General features: G+C 43.0%; 1 protein-coding gene across 1 annotated transcript in view; it reads right to left on the minus strand.

The window, feature by feature from the left end:
• Window positions 1–21,647, minus strand: part of COL6A5 (collagen type VI alpha 5 chain) — a 107,722-nt gene that overhangs the window by 63,497 nt on the left and 22,578 nt on the right. Inside the window, 15 exon segments of the mRNA XM_060149189.1 lie at window positions 1,059–1,121; window positions 1,629–1,664; window positions 4,852–4,905; window positions 5,337–5,402; window positions 6,045–6,107; window positions 7,983–8,036; window positions 8,127–8,171; window positions 8,284–8,310; window positions 8,644–8,715; window positions 10,846–10,899; window positions 13,502–13,594; window positions 14,403–14,545; window positions 17,046–17,127; window positions 17,240–17,580; window positions 19,291–19,866. Coding sequence (XP_060005172.1) covers window positions 1,059–1,121; window positions 1,629–1,664; window positions 4,852–4,905; window positions 5,337–5,402; window positions 6,045–6,107; window positions 7,983–8,036; window positions 8,127–8,171; window positions 8,284–8,310; window positions 8,644–8,715; window positions 10,846–10,899; window positions 13,502–13,594; window positions 14,403–14,545; window positions 17,046–17,127; window positions 17,240–17,580; window positions 19,291–19,866 — 1,769 coding nt within the window.

Genomic DNA, 21,647 nt, shown 5'->3' on the forward strand with positions numbered 1-21,647 from the left:
AGGACATTTTAGCAGCAGATCCCTATCAGAGGAATTAAAGCATATATTTTTTTTGTCATATTTCCCATCAAATGCATGGTTCTCATATGGTTCTCTCACACAGAAAGAAAAGCTGGAGGTGCTGGTATTGTTTCTCATCACCAAAGCAGCAGCTGTAAGATGTCCTGGTTGCCCAGTGCAAATGGTGGTTACAGCCCCTGGGCTGGCCTTGTTTCACAGCCTGAGCATCAAAGGGACCCTGGAGGGGCTGAGGTAATGTCACCCCTCTCTCGACAAAGTCTGGGGATGAATTTAGGTTGGTCCCATGGTTACTCATTCTAGAGGACACCAGAACCACTCAAGAGAATTCCAAATTCAGACTTAGTATGAAGAATCTAGAACTTTCTAGAAGAAAAATGAACTCCTGGAAAGGTCTTAGGATGGACACCTCTATGTAGGCAGATCCTTCTAGACAAGTTCAGGCTTAAAGTAGACTCCATCAGGTGACTATGTACCCATGTGTTGCAAACCATTCTCTAGGATGACCCTGGCGTATTTCTGACATGGAAAAGAAACAGAGATGTCCTAATTCCAGTGCCCATCTCACTAATGATATGACCAAGAAAAAATGCAGATGACTCACATAGAGCCCTATCGGTGATATTCCAGAGCACTGTCACCCCCTATAGAGTCAGCTTTGGAAGAGGTGAGTAATAGTTGCCAATTCCTAACTTTCCTTCATTGGAGTCTGCGTGCAGAACCTCACTTAAGAAAAATCAATTTGTTGATCTGGATACTGATTACTAACATAGTATTAAGGTCTCAATAATTCACTATGACTAAAAGGCAGACATGATGCCAGGTATACACAAGAGCAAGCCTTTCTTCTATCAGTGAGCTGCAAATTTTGACAGAGCAAAATCACCCACCCTCAATGGGAAATGTAGAATCCCAGAGAAATGTACCATGGAGGAGGGCGGGGGCAGCTTCAAATTGTCTCAGTTTATTTATTTTTATACAGAACTACATCTTCCCATCAGAATAACAACATTATCAGTATTACAAATATTCCAACATACCTGTGAGCCTTGTAATCCTTCGGCTCCTGATGCACCTTTAAGTCCAGGGTTCCCTGGTTCCCCCTGATGGATGAGTTTTCAGTGTTAAGATTCTCTTCACATGGTTTCCATATACGTTTTCTCTTCATAGTACCTAGTGCTTCAGGGCTTCAGGGCATGGTACCCAGGAACTATAGTGAGAACTAACTTGTCTCACTCTTGGCTCATGCCCTACTTGGCCTAGGATTGTACTCTTCCAAACTGTCTGAGAATTGAACTCCAGGTAATTTCTTACTCTAAGACAGAATTTCACTGTCTTGCAGTCAATGCCCAGGGTATATGAATAGCACAGCCTTCAGGGCTGCACAGGTCCCCTGTCTCTGAAGTGTCTGTGAAGGAGGCTTGCCTTAGGTCAGGCCTGTCCTGTGTCTGGCAGTCTAACTGATCCCCTAGTCAGTGGGGCTCATGTCCAGTGCTCAGCCCTTCCTACAGCAGCCGCATCAAACGCTAACTCATTGGCAGTACCATCTGCCTGTGGGACATCTCCTTGGCCTCACCTCCCACAGAGGACGTGGGGGAAAGGATACTCACCGAGGCACCCTGGACCCCCCTCTGGCCTTCTCTTTCCTGTATCAGAAAAGACAAACTGTTAGTGTGTGAGTGTCTGGATGGAGACTCCTTAGAGGCAACCCGACCTGTCTTGTCCCTGACAGACAGAGTAACGAGCAGCTCGCAGAAATGGTTTCCCCGAATCGCTCTCCAAAGACAAGTTTACACACTGGGCATTTAATTACCAACTAACATTTGGAGGATGGATCGCAAACCAATCCAAAAGTCATTACAGACCTAGCTCCAGTCTGACAACCCTGACAATTATCCGGGAGGCTGTTTGGAGAATGAAATCATCCTGAAGCACCTGTCTGATACCTCCCCTCTCCAGCAAATCCTACAACGTACTGTCTGCTGATCAGAGGTTTCCTGCGTGAGAACAAGCTGTGCCATATCCGTCTCTCTCTGTCCTGGGTCCCTGATCGTATCTTAGGGGGGAATACAAACTCGTTATACACAGTGCTTCCCATGAGCCCGCTGGGGTTAGACTCCATGGAATTCTCCAAGGAGGAAATGGCTGATGGGGTCAGGTCAGCTCTGTGCTGGTCCAAATGCCACCAGAAAAGCTGGTCTGAAGCTAAAATCTGGCAGCACCTCTCCAGAAGCTACCTCAAATTGCCAGTGCAGGCTCTCCACCTAGTGGCTGTCTCTGCTTTCCAGAGGGTAGCCAAGCGGGAAGAAAATCCAAGCCCCAGATCCTAACTTTCTCCCTAAATAGCAATGATGAGTCTACTCTCACCCCTTACCTCCCACCTCTGCCTCATTGAGAGAGCCGCAGAACATCTCATCCATTGATCTACTTTGTGTGGTGATAAACAACTATGATTATTTTATGTACAAAACAAATACTTAAAACGTTTTCCTACGTTCACTTGGAAAGGTAGCCATGGAAATGATTTCAGAGCAGCTGTTTTCTTTCAACTGCCCAGCTTCTGAACCTCCTTAGAATAAAACACCTGACCAAATATCACCTCCACCAGTTTGGCTGATGATTAGAATTCTTCCACGGAGGTTCTACCCCTCGATTCAGGTACTCTTTGCTTTTAAAATGCAAATACCCTTTGGGAGAAGTTACCCATTGTAACTTGTCAGCCGTTTGTACATTGATGTGACTCACAGAACTCTTGACAGATGAAAGAAGAGCAGAAACAGTACAGTTTGAAGCCACTGTTTCCATGATGTCATAATTCTGTCTACATTAAAAAGCAAGGACAAAATAGCATTCCTATTTTAGTAGCACAATGGTTAGGGACGTGTCGTCAGAAGTCAGACAGTCTTGAGCTCACCCCTGCCCTGTAAAGCCTGGGTGGCACAGAGCAATTGCACAATAGGTCTGAGCCTGGCTGATTAGGAGTGAGACTCCCTGGGTTCAAACCCCAGCTCTACCATTTACCTATCCTGATCCTGGGCAACTTGTCCAAGGTTTCTTGCTTTTTCTCATCTGTAAAATGGATATAATAATAGTATCTACCTGATATATTTGTTATGAGGATTAAACAAAGTAGTATTTGAAAGTGATTTGATTGGGACCTGGCACAAAATACGTGCTCTAGAAGTATAAATACTATTATTTATATGTATTCCTTGTGCCTGACAGGCCAAAGGCAATGGGCCTGGAACATGGTTTCAAATGCTCTGGTTCTTAGAACATGGATCCGTTGCTTTGTCAATAGCTGGGGCAACAATTAATTTACACAGGTTGAAATTCTGTCATGTGGGAGGAGATGTCTTAGGTTTGCTTCTGTTTTTAGAATTTGTCATCCATTTAAGATCCTCTGACCATCATAGAGAATTCTAGCCTTCACTGGAAAGGTGAAGGAGGGGGTAGAAAAGCCATTGTTTTATATCCATCCATATTGATTTGTTTAATTACAAAGGAGGAGATGGGCAGGAAAGTGGGTGAGGATGGGGGAGGGAGGCTGAGAGCCTCCTGTGCATGGGGTGACTTAAAGTCATTGGCTGGTTTGTCCAAGTAATAATCCCCTACCCCACCCCACTCTTTTTTAAAAAGTGCCTGATGGATGATGACAGCTATAAAGCTATTTCAAACTAAAAGTATTTTCTCTTAAACCAACAAAACTACATATTTATCTTTAAAATTTATAGCATTTAGTTCATCTTGCTGCTCTCCTGCTTCCTCTGATTAATTTTAATTCTCTTGTATGGAGAGGTGGGCAAAGTCCCAAAGAATTTCACCAGAAGCACTGGGAGGCCTAAGCCATCCAACTGCAGACCTTTCCCTTAAGAACTATGAGTCAAGATAAACAAAGGCAAGAGGAACTAAAACATTCATCCACTATCTCTCCCAGAGGGGGAGGCAATCAGCCACAGCTTTCAAAGTGGTGAGAAGATTCCAAGTTTGTGACAGAAAAGAAAGCCATGTATTTTCAGTGTCCTCGTGAACAAAACTCAGGGCCAAATCTACATTTGGACATTATTCTCTTTTGATGATCTCGGTGCTGAGTGCATGATGAAAGGGTTTCTAACCATCGTAAATATCCTCTCTAACTTTGGTAGTCCACAAAGGGAAAAGTGATTTCTTTGTTGTTCCTTAAAAAGAAGCAGAAATCCAACATTTCTGTTTCAGGCTTGATATCACATGGGATGCTGTAAAATTACCACAGCATCTTCAGGTTGCCACTGGTTTGACCCTAATCGCCAATGTTTTGGTTTATTCAGGAAGAATTTGTCTGTAATTCTTCTTTCCCTTTGGCGACATATGAGGAGGAAGAGAGCACATTTACCTATTTCTTAATATTCTACAGAAGCTCAAATATGCTAAGCTACTGGAGGAAGGTTTTTATGTGAAAACCACTGGCTCTCTTCAAAGATATTTAAAAGTCTCTGGAAGGTGGAAAGGGAAAGGCAGACTGTCACAGCGGTTCTCAACCAGGGGCAATTTGCCTCACCACCGCATCCCCATTACCCCCGACTGACATTTGGCAAGATCTGCAGGCATTTTTGGACCTCACAACTGGGGAGGAGTGGGTGCTACTGACATCTAGTGGGTAGAGACCAGGGATGCTGCAAAACATCCTATAATGCACAGGCTAGCCCGTCACAACAAAGAATTACCTGGCCCCAAAAGACAACACTGTCAGTGTATCTGCCCTGGATCAGCTAACTGCAGCGACACGTATTCTGAATGCCTCTTGGCATCTCCAGGTGCTAAGGAGGGGAAATAAACGTCCACGGAAATACTTACACTGCTCCCTCTGGAACCAGGACTGCCTTGTGTCCCCTTCGGGCCAGTTCTACCCTAGAAACACAATTGTTCCCCCAAGATCATAAGGCAAAAGATTCTGAGTAAATGACAAAGACATCAGCATAAAAATCTCAAGCACTATTAAAACAGAACAAATGTGTCATGCCAGAATGTTTCTGCATATTAACCCTATTGGGTATATATCCATTAAAGAGGAAAATGGTATAGCAACACGCACTGCTAATGACCAATTTTCCCATATAATAATATCACCTGCTAGAAACTTAATAACTTTGCCCATTGAGGTGTAACCTACTACAGGCATACCTTATTTTAAGAAAATAAGGCTCTCTTAAATGGGAAATTAGGGGTGATTGTTCAGTTAGAAAAACTGTTATGTATTTTACTAAATAATTAGACTTTAGGAAAGCCTCAGCTCGATAACAGAATTAATCAACTCATATATGTAAAATAGATCCAATTACTTGTCTTCCTTGGTTTCCTTTGGAGCCCTTTTGTCCTTTGATGTTATTGCTTTGTCCTGGATTACCCTAGGGGAAGATTTAAATAAAAAGTACTTTAGAATCAAGAAATATCAGCTTTTTTTTTCTCTCAAAATGGTACAATATTAAGAACTAAACTAATTTGGGTTAAGTAACGAGAGGTGTGAGAAAATTCTCCATATTTGAAACTCACGAATTAAAAAAAGAAAAAAGAAACAATATTTCTCCAAGTCTGAAGGAGGCTTAGTGATAAATGAAGAATTAAAAGAGTGCTTGCTGAAGCTATGGCAATTTTCCTTTCTCTGTACTGGCAGCTTCACTGATGCACTCATCCAAACATGCTTATGCCAGTCTCTCAAAGGTGTAGTAAGATTCCCCTATAATCGAATCTTCAAATAGGGAATCAATAATGTTAGAAACCCAATAAGCAAAATTATGGAAATTTCATTCCCAAAGGAACTTGAAAGTCTCAAGATACATAAGGATGAATTAGATGGAATTTTAGTTCCCATCTCTGAATTTTTGACATAATCAGCCCAAATCAGATGCAGGTTTTCCCCAAACCAATAAGCCTCAGTCAACACCTACCACCCCCTCCCAAGACATGCCTTTGCCTACAGGTTAGCAGGAGACACAAGAAGTGTGGAGTAAACTACACAATTAAGAGCCACTTGGGCCCCAGTAACTTACAGGATCCCCTGGGAAGCCCTTCTCCCCATATCCCCCAGGAGGGCCTCTGGAACCTGGGCTGCCCTGAAAAAAATAAAATGAGCTTCTGAGTTAGCTTGTAGGAGAGTGTTAAAATGTCAAGCATAGTGGTGTTTGGAGGGGAGAAAATCAATCAGACAAAATGATCCACGTTCCTCTATCCCAGCCAGAGTCCCTTTGACCTCTCAAGCAGCACAAGGTCCAGTTTTAAGCCTATAGTCAGGATTATTTATAAAAAGGCTGGGAAAAGGGAAAACTTCTCATGGTCTAGCAGAGTACTGCCCAGCAGAACTTTCTGCAGAGATGGAAATGTTCTCCATCTGCACTGTCCAATATGGTAACCACTGGCCATAGTTGGCTGTTGAGCACACGAAATGTGGCTAATACAACTGAGAGCAGAATTTTTCATTTTAGTTAATTTGAATTTAAGTAGTCACATATTGCTAGTGGGTATCGTATTGGACATCTCAGCCAGTCTAGCAACTTCTGACATCTGTAATTAAATTGTCCACTGGAAACCACCACTGGGATGTTCCATTGTCATCTCAAACTCAACTGTTCCCAACTAAACTTGCCCAAGCTGGGATCCTTGCAGGCATTTTGACTGGCTTCTCATTCCCTGCTTCTTTGGTTACCTGGAGATCTGATATCCCGGAGTCAGAACTAGGGTGAGACAAACAAGGTACCTAGGGTGCAAAATTTAGGCAGGTACTCACACTTTGCTTCACTCTGAGAATGAGTGCTTCCTTAAATTTTGCACACTAGGTCCTCACTCCAGCCTGGACCCTGTTACAACCTTCATGGGTCTTGTGTCTCTTGCTTTACTTGAAGGCTTCATCACTTCTCACCTTGATTATTACAGATCTGCCTCTCATATTTGCCTTGCATCTATGTCATCCCCAATGCATCCTCCACACTACTGTCACGGAATATTTCTAAAATGCAAATTCGATTGTGACCCCCCTACTTACAATTTTTCTAAGGCTCCCCATTCCTTAATGGCTAAAATCCAGACTCCTCCTCCATGGCTCACCAGTACCTTCACCAGCTCTTCCCACCCACTCTTGAACCTCACCTCCCTCCACCTGTACCCTAAAGCTCACACCAAGCAGAACAACTTGCAGGGCCCCCAAGCCTCCAGGTCTTTGCTTATGCTGTTCCCTCTGTCTGGACTGCCGTTTCTCCACGTCTTACTAATTCCTATTCATCTTCAGCTCAGGGATCATTTTCTCTGGGAAGGTTTCCTGTACTCACTCCCCACCCTGCAGAGTTAGGTGCCCTTCTCTGGGCTCCCACCTAGTTACCTATAACATGACCCCCAACCACATACTGTGTCATCATTAGCTATTGATATGTCTGTCTCTCCAACTACACTAGGGGATCCTTGAAGACAAGGACAGTGTGGTTCATCTCTGAGTCGTTAGCACATAACTCAGTGCCTGACACATGCCAGGTATCCAGAAGTATTTGATAAATAAGTGAATCAGAACATAAAAGGAGAGCCGCTTGGAACCAAGGAGGCACACATTAATGAGTGTCAAAATGAATTGAAAATAAAAAAATTTTTCTCTGTGATTTGCTACACAAAGGCCACCAAAATAATTTTGTCTCTTTCTCTTGCTTTTTATTTTTTTCTGATACAATAAAGAGAAGAAGTAAGCTGCTAACAGGCAAATGCATTCATTTGCAGACTTCTGAAAAACATGCTCATAGAACATCCTTGCAAGTCTTGAATCTTTCTAGCTGGAAATTCTTGAAAACTGCATAGTTACCCACTTGCCCCAAATGGGGATGTAGCATCTATTCGGTGGTAATAGGCTTCATTACTGTCAACTTTATTCCTCATAACCTGTGACACACAACAATGAAGACTATCTCTAACACCAAATTCTCCTTCTTTGATGTACTGAAAAGTGTTACCTGGGACCCTGGATCACCCTTTTCTCCCTTTTTCCCAGGAAGTCCATGAAAGCCCTAAAAGAAGACAAGGCAAACAAAATTCCCATTAAAGAAATACATCAACCTCATGACGATTTTATGGTACTTAAGGAAAAATGGCTTTACCTCTTCCCCATAGAGTCCGTCAATCCCATCGTCTCCATGTTCTCCCTGAAAGACAAAGATGGGCAGCAATCAGGTCAAGGGAGATCTCTGCCACGTGCTTATCAGTAAACTAAGCCCATTAGGAAGTGAAATTTGACTGAAGAAGTAACTACAGTACCTTATATCCAGCAAATCCTTTGGCTCCCTGTAAAAGATTAAATATCTCTCACTGGCATGTCAAGGAGAATGTGGATTCACAGTCTATTGGGGCAGGAAGGGGCTGCCTCCGTTAAGAGAGTGATTTTGTATTTCTTTAGTAGCTTCTGGGTTTCCAACCACAAAGAGGTTACAGGTGGAATTTAATAATGCTCAAAATTTCTTGGGATGACTAAATAGACTTACTCTGCAGAAGAGGAAACTAACATGCAATTGGAGAAAGGGAAAGTGGGAGGGGGGATGGAAGAGAGATCACAGAAGAGGGAGGGGATGGAGGAGAGACGGAGAGGATGCCATAGAGAATTTAAAATACAATATTTACCTTTTGACCCCGCTCCCCTGGACATCCTTCAATCCCTCTATTTCCTTGGGGTCCAGTGTCTCCTTGTCTTCCCTAAGAAAAGGTACCCAAACAGGTATCCAAAGTGACTCTTTTGCCAGAAGCTGCCAGCAGTTTACTTTTCAAGAGTGAAGCCAGAGCAGCTGGACACTCTGAGCTCTAGACAAAGCAAACTCTCCTGCAAATTCATTAATTAACTCTGGTTTTCCCTTCTATTCAAGCATTTTCCCTTCAGGGCTTTCTTACAGATCCAAGATCACACAAAGGTGTGGGATGGGCTCGGTTGTTTCCCTGCCCTTATCAGAAAGCACAGCCAAAGGTTTAAAGTCACTTCACTTTGCAGCCCCATTCCCAATGCTCCACTGATACATCTTGGCCCTAACATCTTGCCCAGGCCCTAACACTGGCCTGAAAAACTCAAAATTGCTCATGGCAGAGAAGCAAGTTTGTGTCAGGGGACCAGAATTGAGCAGAAGCAGTTGATAGGAAATGACATTGCCCCAAGCCAGCGCTCACGGGAAGGACCACAAGGTTAAAGATCCCCAAAGTTAGAGCATCCACACAGGGAAGAGCACTCAAGGTCAATGACATGTGCCTCTCCCGTTAGTCTGCCTTCTCCCAGGAAATATTTAAATACAGGTAAGGGCTAGAATAAAATGAGTCTCAAGAGAAGAACAATATTGTGTTTCCTGAGAGCAGGAACCCCCAACTGTCTCTTCTCCCGTTGTGTCCCTGGTGCCTGGCTCAGATCTGGGTGCATAGAAGGTGCTAATGGTTGGCTGTGTGGATAAATACTCATCTAGCAATTAACTTAGTTCTTGCTTTCCTGGTAGGTGAGGGGAGAGGTGATTTTCCTTTTGCTGCTTTGCTTTCTTTATTCTGAGGATTGTTCCCAGTAAAAGCAGGAGGCCTCACCAATGGCCACAATTGCTGAGAGACAGCTGTGGGCTCACAGTCAGGCATTGGGTGACACTTCCCCTCACTCAAACCCTAGCTGGCTCAGTAGGCTCCATGACCCCTCTGCAGGTACAGGGTGGGTAAATTACAGTCTTAGAGGAATTTATAAGTGTTTACAGATGAGGAAACCGAGGGTCAAGAAGTTACATATCTTGTTAAGGTTTCACGTCTAGATCAGCCCTTGACTGTCTGATTTGGGACAGTCAATAAATAAAATACATTTATTTACATTTATTTATTTATTTATTTTCAGATCTCAAAAATGATTTTATTATTCTTTTTCTTGAATTTTAGAATTTTATTTATTTTTTTATACAGCAGGTTCTTTTTAGTTATCCATTTTATACATATTAGTGTATATATGTCAATCCTAATCTGGGAGCCTATATATATATATATATATATATATATTTTTTTTTTTTTTTGGTACGTGGGCCTCTCACTGTTGTGGCCTCTCCCATTGCGGAGCACAGGCTCCGGACGCTCAGGCTCAGGGGCCATGGCTCATAGGCCCAGCCTCTCGGCGGCGGCATGTGGGATCCTCCTGCTCCGGGGCACGAACCCGTGTCCCCTGCATTGGCAGGCGGACTCTCAACCACTGTGCAACCAGGGAAGCCCTGGGAGCCTATACTTTTAATCACAACTTGCTGTGCAGATAAGGATTCTAAGGGGATGGAGATGCAGGCTGGATGTCTCCTAAGCTTTTCTTATCCCAATGGAGCCACCTAAGTGGTTTCAGTTCCTCCAAATCCATTTTTATAATTTGGTGAACCAAGTGACAGTTCTGGTTTGGGGGTCAAAGATTGAGATTCGAAAACCACATGTGGCTTGGGACCACAACACCATGTTTAGGGGGTGCTTTGCCGGCTTCTATTTCCATGTCCGAAGCACTGGACTGCAGGTCCAGAGAGAGCCCCTCGCAAATAATCCAGCTTCACCCTGCGCAGGGGCAGGAAAGAGGATGCCTAGCTCCCTGCCACCCACAAAACTGTGCAAGGCAAAATGTAGGTGAGCCTGCTCCCTCCTTCTCCCAAAAAGTAGGTTTAGCAAGTGCCTCATGATTAAGACAAGGAAAAGGAAAAAAAAAGAAAAGCAACACATTCCCCCTCCCCCCAAACTACAAAAAATATATAAACAAAACCCCATTATCCCTTCTGGAAAATAAAGCTTCTTTTATGAAAAAAGGAAGTCAGTAAGTATGGTGGGCAGTGGGTCACAAAAACTTACAGGGTCTCCCTCCTCTCCCCTGTGTCCTCTGCTGCCTTTCAGACCTGGAAGACCCTGGGAGGAAAGAGAGAAAATTCAATCTTAGTCATCTTCCATCAACTCAAACTTGTTACATTAGGCATTTTAGGCAAGACCCTCCCTCCAACCTGGTTGTGGTTTTTGCAGGTGTGGCTGTGAGTGTGAAGAGAGTCAGACAAGTTCTAGGGCTGGCTTTTGTCCTTGTTATTGGCTCTGAAGCCCTCTGCAAAGGTGGCCTCCTGATGCCTACAGGAGGCTGAGTTTGGAACCCAGTGTAGCTCAGGGCTTCAGGGTCAGCCCTGTGCCAGGGGGGGTTGCATGGAGGACAGTGGTGGCCACCAGGACCCTTTCAGCAGGCAAATTGATAACATTTCCAAAGAGATCATTTTACTTTCTTCTGCTTTTTTGAGAGCTTAAAAAAGAATAAGCCCTTCAACAACAAGGTTATGCATATTTAAGTTGCTATCATCTCTCCCTCTGCGTTTAACTGCCTCGTGGTTTATTTTTGGCAAGGATTTCCTTTAAGGTTTGCTTTCCTCACCCTCTAAACAGGTCCGCACTGTCTGCTCAGTATACTGGGGAGTTTTGCTCTTGGAATAGAATTCTAGTACCAAGCAACATAATAAGAGACGAAACTGTGCTAAACAAAACACTGTAACTTAGTAAAAAATCAAGGGGAGGGATAAATTAGGAGTTTGGGATTAACATATACACACTACTGTGTATAAAACAGGTAAACAACAAGGACCTAAAGGGAGGTCCTTGATCAATTATCCTTTCACAAGGATGGACAATGCAGCACTGAGGAGCAAGAACTGTGTTTGAGTTCTTAAAATAAAATAGCCCAGACTCCTTTTCATTGTGATATCTAAAATGCATTTGAAAAGTGCATAAAAGTAAATAAAATATAAAGGTACAGCTTAATTATTATGAAGTGAACATCTGTGTCATCACCGCCCAGGCCAAGAAATAGGACATGGCTGGTACCCAGACACAGCAGCTACCCCAATCACAAAGAACTCCTCACTCCTCCCCCGGGAACACACTCCTGCTTTTATGATAATATTTCCTGGACTTAAAAAAAAATACTTCACTACTTAATCATTCATCCCTAGACACTATGGGTTAGTTTTGCCTCTTTTCAAACTTTTTATAAATGAAATCATACCATACGTACTTTTCTGTGTTTTGCTTTTTTTGGCCATTATTGTGTTTGTAAAATTTATCCCTGTTGTTATGTGTAGCTGTAGTTCATTCATTTTCACTACCTTAGAGCATTCTACTGAATTAAAATACCACGATATATTTATCTATGCTATTGCTGTGTAATTGATCTTTCATAATCTTTTTTTAATTGCTGATGAAGCACAACTTTCCCCACCATTTCTAACACCTCTTGACACCTTTCAAACTGTCTAATGTGCAAAAGTGTAAACTGCAAAGCCAAGGAGCAACAACACCAAGGATACATAAGAGAAAAGGGAGTCATTCTTTTTTTTTTTTTTTTTTTTTTTTTTGCGGTACGCGGGCCTCTCACTGCTGTGGCCTCTCCCGCCGCGGAGCACAGGCTCCGGACGCGCAGGCTCAGCAGCGATGGCTCATGGGCCCAGCCACTCCGCGGCATGTGGGATCTTCCCGGACCGGGGCACGAACCCGCGTCCCCTGCATCTGCAGGCGGACCCTCAACCACTGCGCCACCAGGGAAGCCCAAGGGAGTCATTCTTAATAGTAGCATCAAAAGTGAGCCTTCTGAACCCTCCTACACTGTTGATGGGAATGTAAATTGGTGCAGCCACTATGGAAAACTGCATGGAGGTTCCTCAAAAAACTAAAAATAGAATTGCCATATGATTCTGCAATCCCACTCCTGGGCATATATTTGAAAATATTCTAATTCAAAAAGACACATGCACCCCAATGTTCACAGCAGTACTATTCACAATAACCAAGACATGGAAGCAACCTAAAAGCCCATCAACAGAGGAGTGGATAAAGAATATGTGGTATATTTATACAATGGAGTATTACTCAGCCATAAAAAAATGAAATAATGCCATTTGCAGCAACATGGACGGACCCAGAGATTATCAGACCAAGTGAAGTAACTCAAAGACAACTATCATATGATATCACTTATACATGGAATCTAAGAAATGATACATATGAACTTATTTACAAAACAGAAATAGACTCAGACATAGAAAACAAACTTATACTACCAAAGGGGAAGGAGGGAAGGGATAAATTAAGAGTTTGGGATTAGCTTATACACACTACTATGTATAACATAGAGAAACAACAAGGTCCTACTATATAGTACAGGGAACTATATTCAATATCCCATGAAAAACCATAATAGAAAAGAATATGAAAAAGAATGTGTATATATGTATAACTGAATCGCTTTGCTGTATTGTAGAAATTAACACAACATTGTAAATTAATACTTCAATAAAATATATATTTTTAAAAATGTGAGCCCTTCTGATCTGGCTCCTACACCATAGAAGTCATGCAAATGGCCCAAAGTAATTACATCAGTATCAAGCAAAGGTTGCAAACCCAACTACTCAATCTCAGCTCCACCTACACCAAATCAAAGCCCATTAGGTAAAAGCATGTCACAACTCAATGGCACCTTTAAGGCTTGTGGTCCTCGGATCCCTTGAGGTCCTGGAGTCTGTGAACATTTGCAAAACGTACAGCAGCAAGTCCTCTCTGCAATGTTTCCCTGGGAAAAAGAAAAAATGAGTGAGCAACTATGGTGAGGAACTTCATCACATAAGAACTGAATTGACATAAATCATAATTCACCACCTACAGCCTGTCCTCTCTCATTGGGTGAGGGGCTGCGGAGAGTAAGAGGTGCTTTTTGACTTAACCCTGAAGAAAGAGCACCAGATCAGCAACTGCACTGGCGACATACCTTTTCCAAGGAAATGACCTCTATTTATAGAAGAGGCACTCACTACACAGATGGCCACAGGCCAAGTGTGCACAGACTGGTTGGTTCCTAGTTAACAGCTTTTGTTTCCTTGGATTTCTGCAGCATAAACTGTTGGGGGCTTTTGATTTGATTAGGGGTTGGTTGGATTTTAGCTTCCTCTGCATTCATTTGGCAAGATGACAAGGGATGAAAGGGCATGGCGAAGCAAAGAACAATGCTCTGGGCTTTCACAATTTTTCATATGCTAAAGACCATGTAACTGAATTTAGGGCAAACAAGGGAATCTTTGGGAATACTCATCAGGATTCCAATTCCAATTCCAATGTTCCCAGGGCATTTTTTTTTTTTTTTTTGCGGTACGCGGGCTTCTCACTGTTGTGGCCTCTCCCATTGTGGAGCACAGGCTCCGGACGCGCAGGCTCAGCGGCCATGGCTCACGGGCCCAGCCGCTCCGCGGCATGTGGGATCTTCCCGGATCGGGGCACGAACCCGTGTCCCCTGCATCAGCAGGCAGACTCTCAACCACTGCGCCACCAGGGAAGCCCCCCAGGGCATTTTGAATAATGTTTTTTTTTTTTCTTCAGCAACTCACCAGATACTGTGATAACATATTGCCCAATTCTTTCATTCCAATGGTCAGGTGAGTCCTGTAATCAAATCCTTTTCCAAATTCAAAGCTGGAAAACTCATCATGAGAGGTTGAGTTTAGGGAAACCACCAGCAAAGCGTCAAGTCCTAGGCAGTAAATACAACAGATATAAAACCCCAGGAATTGTACACAAAAAAGAAGGAAAGCCCATCTTATTTCCATTCAGTGAACATGAATGAAAGAATCAAAAAGGGGTGAAAAATAAGAGAAAGGAGTGTTCTTGATACTGAAGAACCCAACAGCGCTTTGCCTGCATCTTCAGTACACACATGAGGCAATGGTTCCTGACCTCAGCATGAAATCTAAGAAATCTTACAGAAAAACATTAGCAGAAAACTGTGTTTGATTCCTCACCACCAATCTTAATGCAGTTCTGGGGCATTTGAAAGCAATTTTTTAAGAAAGGATATTGTTCATCTTCACAATTCTTCTGAATTTTTTTTTAACATGGTAGTTAGTAACTTTTTTAAATTTATTTTTTGCACCATTTTTAAAAATTGAAGTATAGTTAGTTTACAATGTTGTGTTAGTTTCAGGGGCACAGCAGAATCATTCAGTCATATATATATATATATATATAACAGAATATATATATTTTTTCCATTATAGGTTATTATAAGATATTGAATATAGTTCAATATCTGTGCTATACAGTAAGTCCTTGTTGTTCATCTATTTTATACATAGTTGTATGTATGTGTTAATATCAAACTCCTAATTTATCTCCCCCACCACTATCCCCTTTGATAACTATAAGTTTGTTTTCTATGTCTGTGAGTCTATTTGTGTTTTGTAAATAAGTACATTTGTACCATTTTTTTAGATTCCGCATAAAAGTGATATCATATGATATTTGTATTTCTCTGTCTGATCTCCTTCACTTAGTATGATAATCTCTAGGTCCATCCATGTTGCTGCAAATGGCATTATTTCATTCTTTTTTGTGGCTGAGTACTATTCCACTGCATATATATACCACATCTTCTTTATCCATTCATCTGTTGATGGACATTTAGGTTGTTTCCATGTCTTGGCTATTGTAAATAGTGCTGCTATGAACTATGAATTTTTCTGAATATAAATTAATTACATTAATTTGTAAATTAATTACAAAATTTGTAAATAGAATGTAAATAGCTCTCAAATCATCTCCACTGCCAAACACCCTGGCAGCTGGGTGGCCCTGGAAGCTTGAGGAACGCCCAGGTGATTCCAGTCTCAACTGAACTCCTGGCCATACCCAGGAATTCATTTATTCATTTATTCACCCATTCACTCACTCATTAATTCATTCGCTGGTCCATTTACTCTTTCTCTCCTTTCATTAAACAAATATTTGCTTATTAGAAGCCTATTATGTATTAATCATTGTACCAGGGAGAGGGTCAGGATGCTACAAAAGTCTGAAGAAGAAGCTCCTAACTCGGTTTTGGAAGGTCACACAAGGTTTCTGTGAAGAACTGATGTCTAGACTGATCCTAAAGGATGAATGGAAGTTGGTCAAGGGAAAGAACCAGAGAAGGGAGGTAGTGAGAAGAACTTGGGGGAAGCTGAGAGTGGGAAGAGTCCCAGGCAGAAGGAAAGAGGACATGCAAGGGTGGGGAGGGTGAGGTTGAAAAGGACATTGGAGGGAGAATGGAAAAAGTTCTGATGATGGAACAGAGTGTGAGCAGCCAGGTAAAGCTGAGTGGGAAGTGGGGCCAGATCCTGTAAGGCCTCACAGGCCATATGAAGGAATTTGATATTCTAAGAACAGTGGGAATGTATAGTAGGGATTCAAGAAGGGAAGGTGACACAACCAGGACATTTATGGCCCCTGGGAGTTTCCATGGAAGCTGAACACTGGAAGCCACGAGGGCTACACCAAGGAAGCCTCCAATAACATGCCCCACCTGCCGGTCACCTGCCTGCCTCCTGTCTCTGTATGTGACTCTCCACTTCTGCACTTAGCTCCCAGCTGTTCTGAAACTATGACATGGACAGCGGAGGTATAGTGAGAAGTGCTTTTCAAAATCCATGTTGCAATCTTTCCCATGGAAAATCAGACACAGTAGGAAGTGTCTTAGGTTCCCTAGAAGCAGAATCTGAGACAGGAATCTGTATGTAAGTGGCTTACAGAGGGAGAGAGAGAAGCAGGAAAGGGAAGGGGAGGTTGTGAGCAAGGATGTGTCTCAGTAAAGTCCTCACCTGGGTCTGATTCCTGAGGGTCCCTGGAGTGTAGGCTATACCAGAGTTGACCCACTTCAGGCAAGAGTGTTGGGTTTCTGTATCCCTCTGCAATAATTACCCCTGCTCTCATCCCTCAGGTGGGATGTGTAACCCCAACCCCCATTCCAAGCATCAGGTCACTGTTGGGTTCAGTCAAGGGCACACATCTATAGAAGGTCACAGGTATAAGAACTTGGCTGTAGTGTTTGCAGCATTTGGGGGATAAGTGGGCAGCTGGTCAAGGGGGTCTGGGCAGGACACCAGCAGCAGTTGCTTCAGGTGGCCAGGCAAATCCCAAGTTCCAGAGCTCCCTAGTAGGTACAGACTTGTTCAGCAGATTCCATGCTTCATCATTTACTTTTTCAATTTCAACTTTACCTGCTTCTCTGAGCCTGTCCGATGTATCTTCAAGCATTATTTTGCTTTCACTCCCAAGACCATCTGAAAAGATGAGTAATACCTAGAGAAAGAGGAAAGCATAGAATGGGATGACATGAGAACAAAACATATAACTGGGAGGGAGAAACCAATACAAGAGCATGGAGATGGGAGCTAGAATGTGACACGGATACCTGTCCTCGGGATGCAGACGTATCGTTAAACGTGTCCCACATGGACTGCACGAACTGTGCATTCAGGTGAGTTGGCCCGTTGACGGTGACTTGCAGTAGGCTGTCAAATATTGTTTCCTGGTAGATTTGGAACTTGGTGGGGAAATTCTGGTCACTGTTCACCTTAAAGGCCATGCTCACCTGTACCTCTGTGCCTGCCCCGCAGCTCACACCCCTGAGGGAGGTAATGTCCTCTAAGATGCCTGGGAGGTATGATTCCAGCTGGGGGTGGCCATGGAATAATGGCTGCCCCATCAGGTGAGTGGAAATGTCGAAGCTGACCACTATGTCCAGAAAGCAGTCTGGAGACCAAGGGAAATAAGGCCAAATTAATGAGCAGACAGGAGCAAGGAAGGGCAGATGGGGCAGGAAAAGGGGAAGCAGTCATGGTCTAGGGCTGGAGGGTCTCTAGGACCCAAAAGTGTCCAAAAAGGAAAATACTGGCTGCTCAGTCAACATGTAGCACAGGTTCACCCTCACCCTCCCCGCCCTTGCATGTCCCATTCAAATGTTACATGTTTCAGTAACTGTTTGAAGTCTAATCATGGTTTAGTCTTATTCTCAGTGGCTGGCCTCGTGTGTGTGCGCACATGTGCATGCATATTTTCTTCTTTTAATGATGACATATTATGACTTATATAATTATAACATATTAAATATATGAATTGTCCTTAGAGTTTATTTAATCCAGAGGCCACCAACTCAGATGGTGGCAAAGGCCAGGAGGGTAATATCAACGAGTCAAGTGGGCAGGGAATGAGAAAATGAACGCAGAGCAATGACACATCTGTCCACCATTCAGTTCCAGCTGAGAGTAGCCATGTGGGAAATGGGGCTTAATGTGGTTACGTTGTCTGATTTTTCAAAAAGAAACCTGAAATCTGCATTTTAATGCAATATCTCCAGTTTATAAAAGTTATCAATTAATTAAGAAGCTATCAACACCAAATAGGACAACCCCAATTCAGCTACAAGTTGTCACTTGGTCACCCCTGACCCTGTCCAGTTGCTCATTTTACACACGAGGAGATGGTCATGCATGGCGGTTGCTGCTGCTGAACCAGAGTGGGAACCCTGGCGTTCTGATTCCAGTCCCGGGCTCCTCCACCACTGTCATCTGCCCCCAGTGAGCACCCCAATAGAGAGCTTGGAAAAACCAATGTGTTTTGTAAAAGAAGTCACTTCCATCATAACGAGTCTAGAAACAGAAGCTCTCTGCGGAATTTCTGCCTGTTGTGCAAATTCCGCAAAATATTATCCTTCAATGTTGCTCTGTCCTCCCAACTCCCAGCCCCAAGTGTACAGAACCTGAGTCCCACACAGCAACTCGCACCTGGAGCTGAAGAATGACATCCTCATCAGGTGAGCCGTGGCTCTGCGTTCATTTTCTTCACTCCCTGCCCACTTGACTCACTTCCATGACCCACCTGGCCTTTGTAGCCATCAGCATTGGTGAACTCTGGAAATTAAATGATCCCCAAGGACAATTCAAATCTTTACTATGTTATGATTATATGAATGCCATCATTAAAAGAAGAAAATGTACAGATGTGTGCTGACACATCTGACACAGATGGACAACACACACACACACACACACGCACACTGAATCCCTTACAAGATGGTTTAACAAAGCTAGAATAGGAAAATGTCCAGTCAGCAAATGTTTATTTTACTTACTTCCTATGGGATGCAGGGCATTGCTCTAGGACTTCCAGAAGCAGAGAGGGTAGAAATAGGAGGCTGAGTTCCAGGTGTTAGAGGAGCATAACCACTGGATTACATTGGGGGGCAGGGCTGACCAGGGGACACAACCCAGGGCCTCCTCCAGCCTCTGCACCCTTTCCCCTGTCTCTGAGGGAGGCTGACTGATCTCAATTTCTGGAAAAAGAGGAGATGTCTATTCTCACTGCACACGTGTTCTGCTGGACTCACCCACAGACACCTTGGGAAATGGACAACTGGGAAGCTGCAATCAAATAATAACAAAGAAAGAGCAAGGGTGCACTCACTGGTTTTCCCGCAACTCTGGCAGATTTCACGGACCATTCTTTTTTTCACATCCACATTCTTTAGTTTATCAAAGTCTTTAAAAGTGATGATTTTTTCAGAATTGCCCGTTATCGACAAGAGCTCTTCCTTATAAACATTTCCTATGCCCAAAGCCAGAATGCAAATGCCATCTTCTCTCAGGGTCTTCACTGCCTCTGTCACATCATAGCGGGGACCCCCAGAAGTGATAACCACCAAAGTCTGAGGGACACCAGCCTTCCTTCTCCCACCAGAGGATTGCTCAAACATAACGTTCACTTGTTTCAGCGCCAAGTCCATTCGCGGAAGCCCGTTGCTCTTCTTCATAGTTTGAATTCGAGACTTCCACTGTGTTTTAGTCAGAGAGTTTTGCAACTCAATAATTTATTGGTAGCGGCTCCCAAATTGTGCTATCCCAATTTTCATCCTTTGAGACTGAATGTCAAAATTATCAATTAAGTCTGACAAGAAAGTTGTCATGGTAACAAAGTCTGAATCAGATACCATGTCAGAGCCATCACAAAAGAAAATCACATCGGCTTCTTGAATGTTACAGACTGCAGTTGAAAAAATAAATCAGTTACTGTCCTTGTGAGTCATTCTAAATTTTCCCTTTGCTAAAATATTTAAATTGCTTTACTAAATCCTCACATTCATGGCAAATTGAGATAAGGTAACAGATGAGAGAACCACGATTGGCCCTCAAAGAGAAGAAAAAGTAGTGGGGAGGAGAAAGCTAATAGATTTTGTTTCAAATTTTAATTATTTACATGATTCATTTGAAAGGACACTGAACACTACTCTGAGAAAGAAAGTAAGACATTTGACTAGGTTGAATATATTCATTAAAAGGTCATTACGAAGGCTTGAAATCTCTTCAACATACCCATACTGGAATGTTCACCCAAGCCAAGTACCACTGTACTATTATTAGTAATCCTGTTACTATTAATGTTACCATTTTACATCTGTGTTGAAAGTTATCATTTAAAAAACCTGTTTAGCATACAATAATGGTTAATATTCATGACCACCTTGTGAGTAATTATTCTGTTTGTTAGGTAGAGAAATGGAATTCAGAGGTTAAGTAAGTTGCCTCAGAATACGCAATTACTATGCAGAGGAGCTGGTACCTAGGTCCCTTTTATCCTTAAATCCAGCACTTTTTTATATTACAAATTGTTTTAATAATATCATAACCCAAATATTAAAATTTCATGGACAAGTGTTAATAAACAGGGTACAGGGTCATTTCCCTGAAGTCCAGTGTGAAATGGTCCATAACCAAGGGATGATGCTCGGTTCCCTTCAAATGCAAAGGCTGGGATGGGGCAGCACTAAAGTGATCACTGAAGGTAACTGAGACGACAGAGCATGCATCACTGACTTCTACTGCCTGTTCTTCTTTCCCCCCTTTCTTTCACAGCTGTGCCTCCCTAATAAACTTCTTGCATCCCAAACTCCATCTCAGCATCTACCTCCAAAAAGACAGGTGTGGGAGATGAGAAGAAAGCAGGCCCCATATTCCTAGGAAAAGACTGTAGTCCTAGTAATGTACTAGATTTGGTGAGGACCCAGTGATAAACAAAAGCCCAAGCCTGCCCAAGGAGTTCGTAGTCTTGTGATGGGTACAGATAATGAAACAGCAAGTATGAGTTAAGTGCTACCACCAGGAGAAATAGAAGGTGCAGGAGTTGAGGGACACGGTGGGGACACTGCTGGGTGCTGGGTCAGGAAACTGGCAAACAAAGGCTGGATGTGACAGACAAGCTAGGTGCAGCCAAGGGAAGTGGCAGGCTTGTGGTGGGTGGAATGATGCGTGCAAAGAGGGAGGAATTTCAGGATGATGGGAAAGACTATGAAATGGGGGGCAAGAGATGAGGTGGGAGATGTCAGCAGAGGCTAAGTGGATCTCAGAAGTTTAGAAACTGTAACCTGTGAGCAGATCAGTGATACAGCCCAGTGTGTATCAGAAAGATCACTTCGTGTTAAGGATGGTCTGGAAGGCAGCAGGACAGATGGCAAGGGTGGGAGTCTAGGGAAGGACCAGACAGGTGCAAGAATTGAGCTGGCCCCACTCCCTTGGGAAAAGTCATGTTTTCTTAAATACCATTATTCAGTATCTGAAACCAAGAAGCTGAATTTATTGCTTACTTAAGTAAAGTAGAGCTGTGGAGGTCAGAAGTAGTTTCACCCAGCCTAGCAAATGCTGGTCCGACACAGGATATGGGGGGAGGTTTTGTTTGGGGTTGGACTATTTCATAGAGATGAGAGTGAGTTAACGTCAGTCATAGAAACATGATTTGTGTTGGATACAAAAGTAGGTTTCAAACTGGTA

The sequence above is a fragment of the Lagenorhynchus albirostris genome, chromosome 5 (genome assembly GCF_949774975.1).
Source record: "Lagenorhynchus albirostris chromosome 5, mLagAlb1.1, whole genome shotgun sequence".
Lineage (NCBI taxonomy): Eukaryota > Metazoa > Chordata > Mammalia > Artiodactyla > Delphinidae > Lagenorhynchus > Lagenorhynchus albirostris.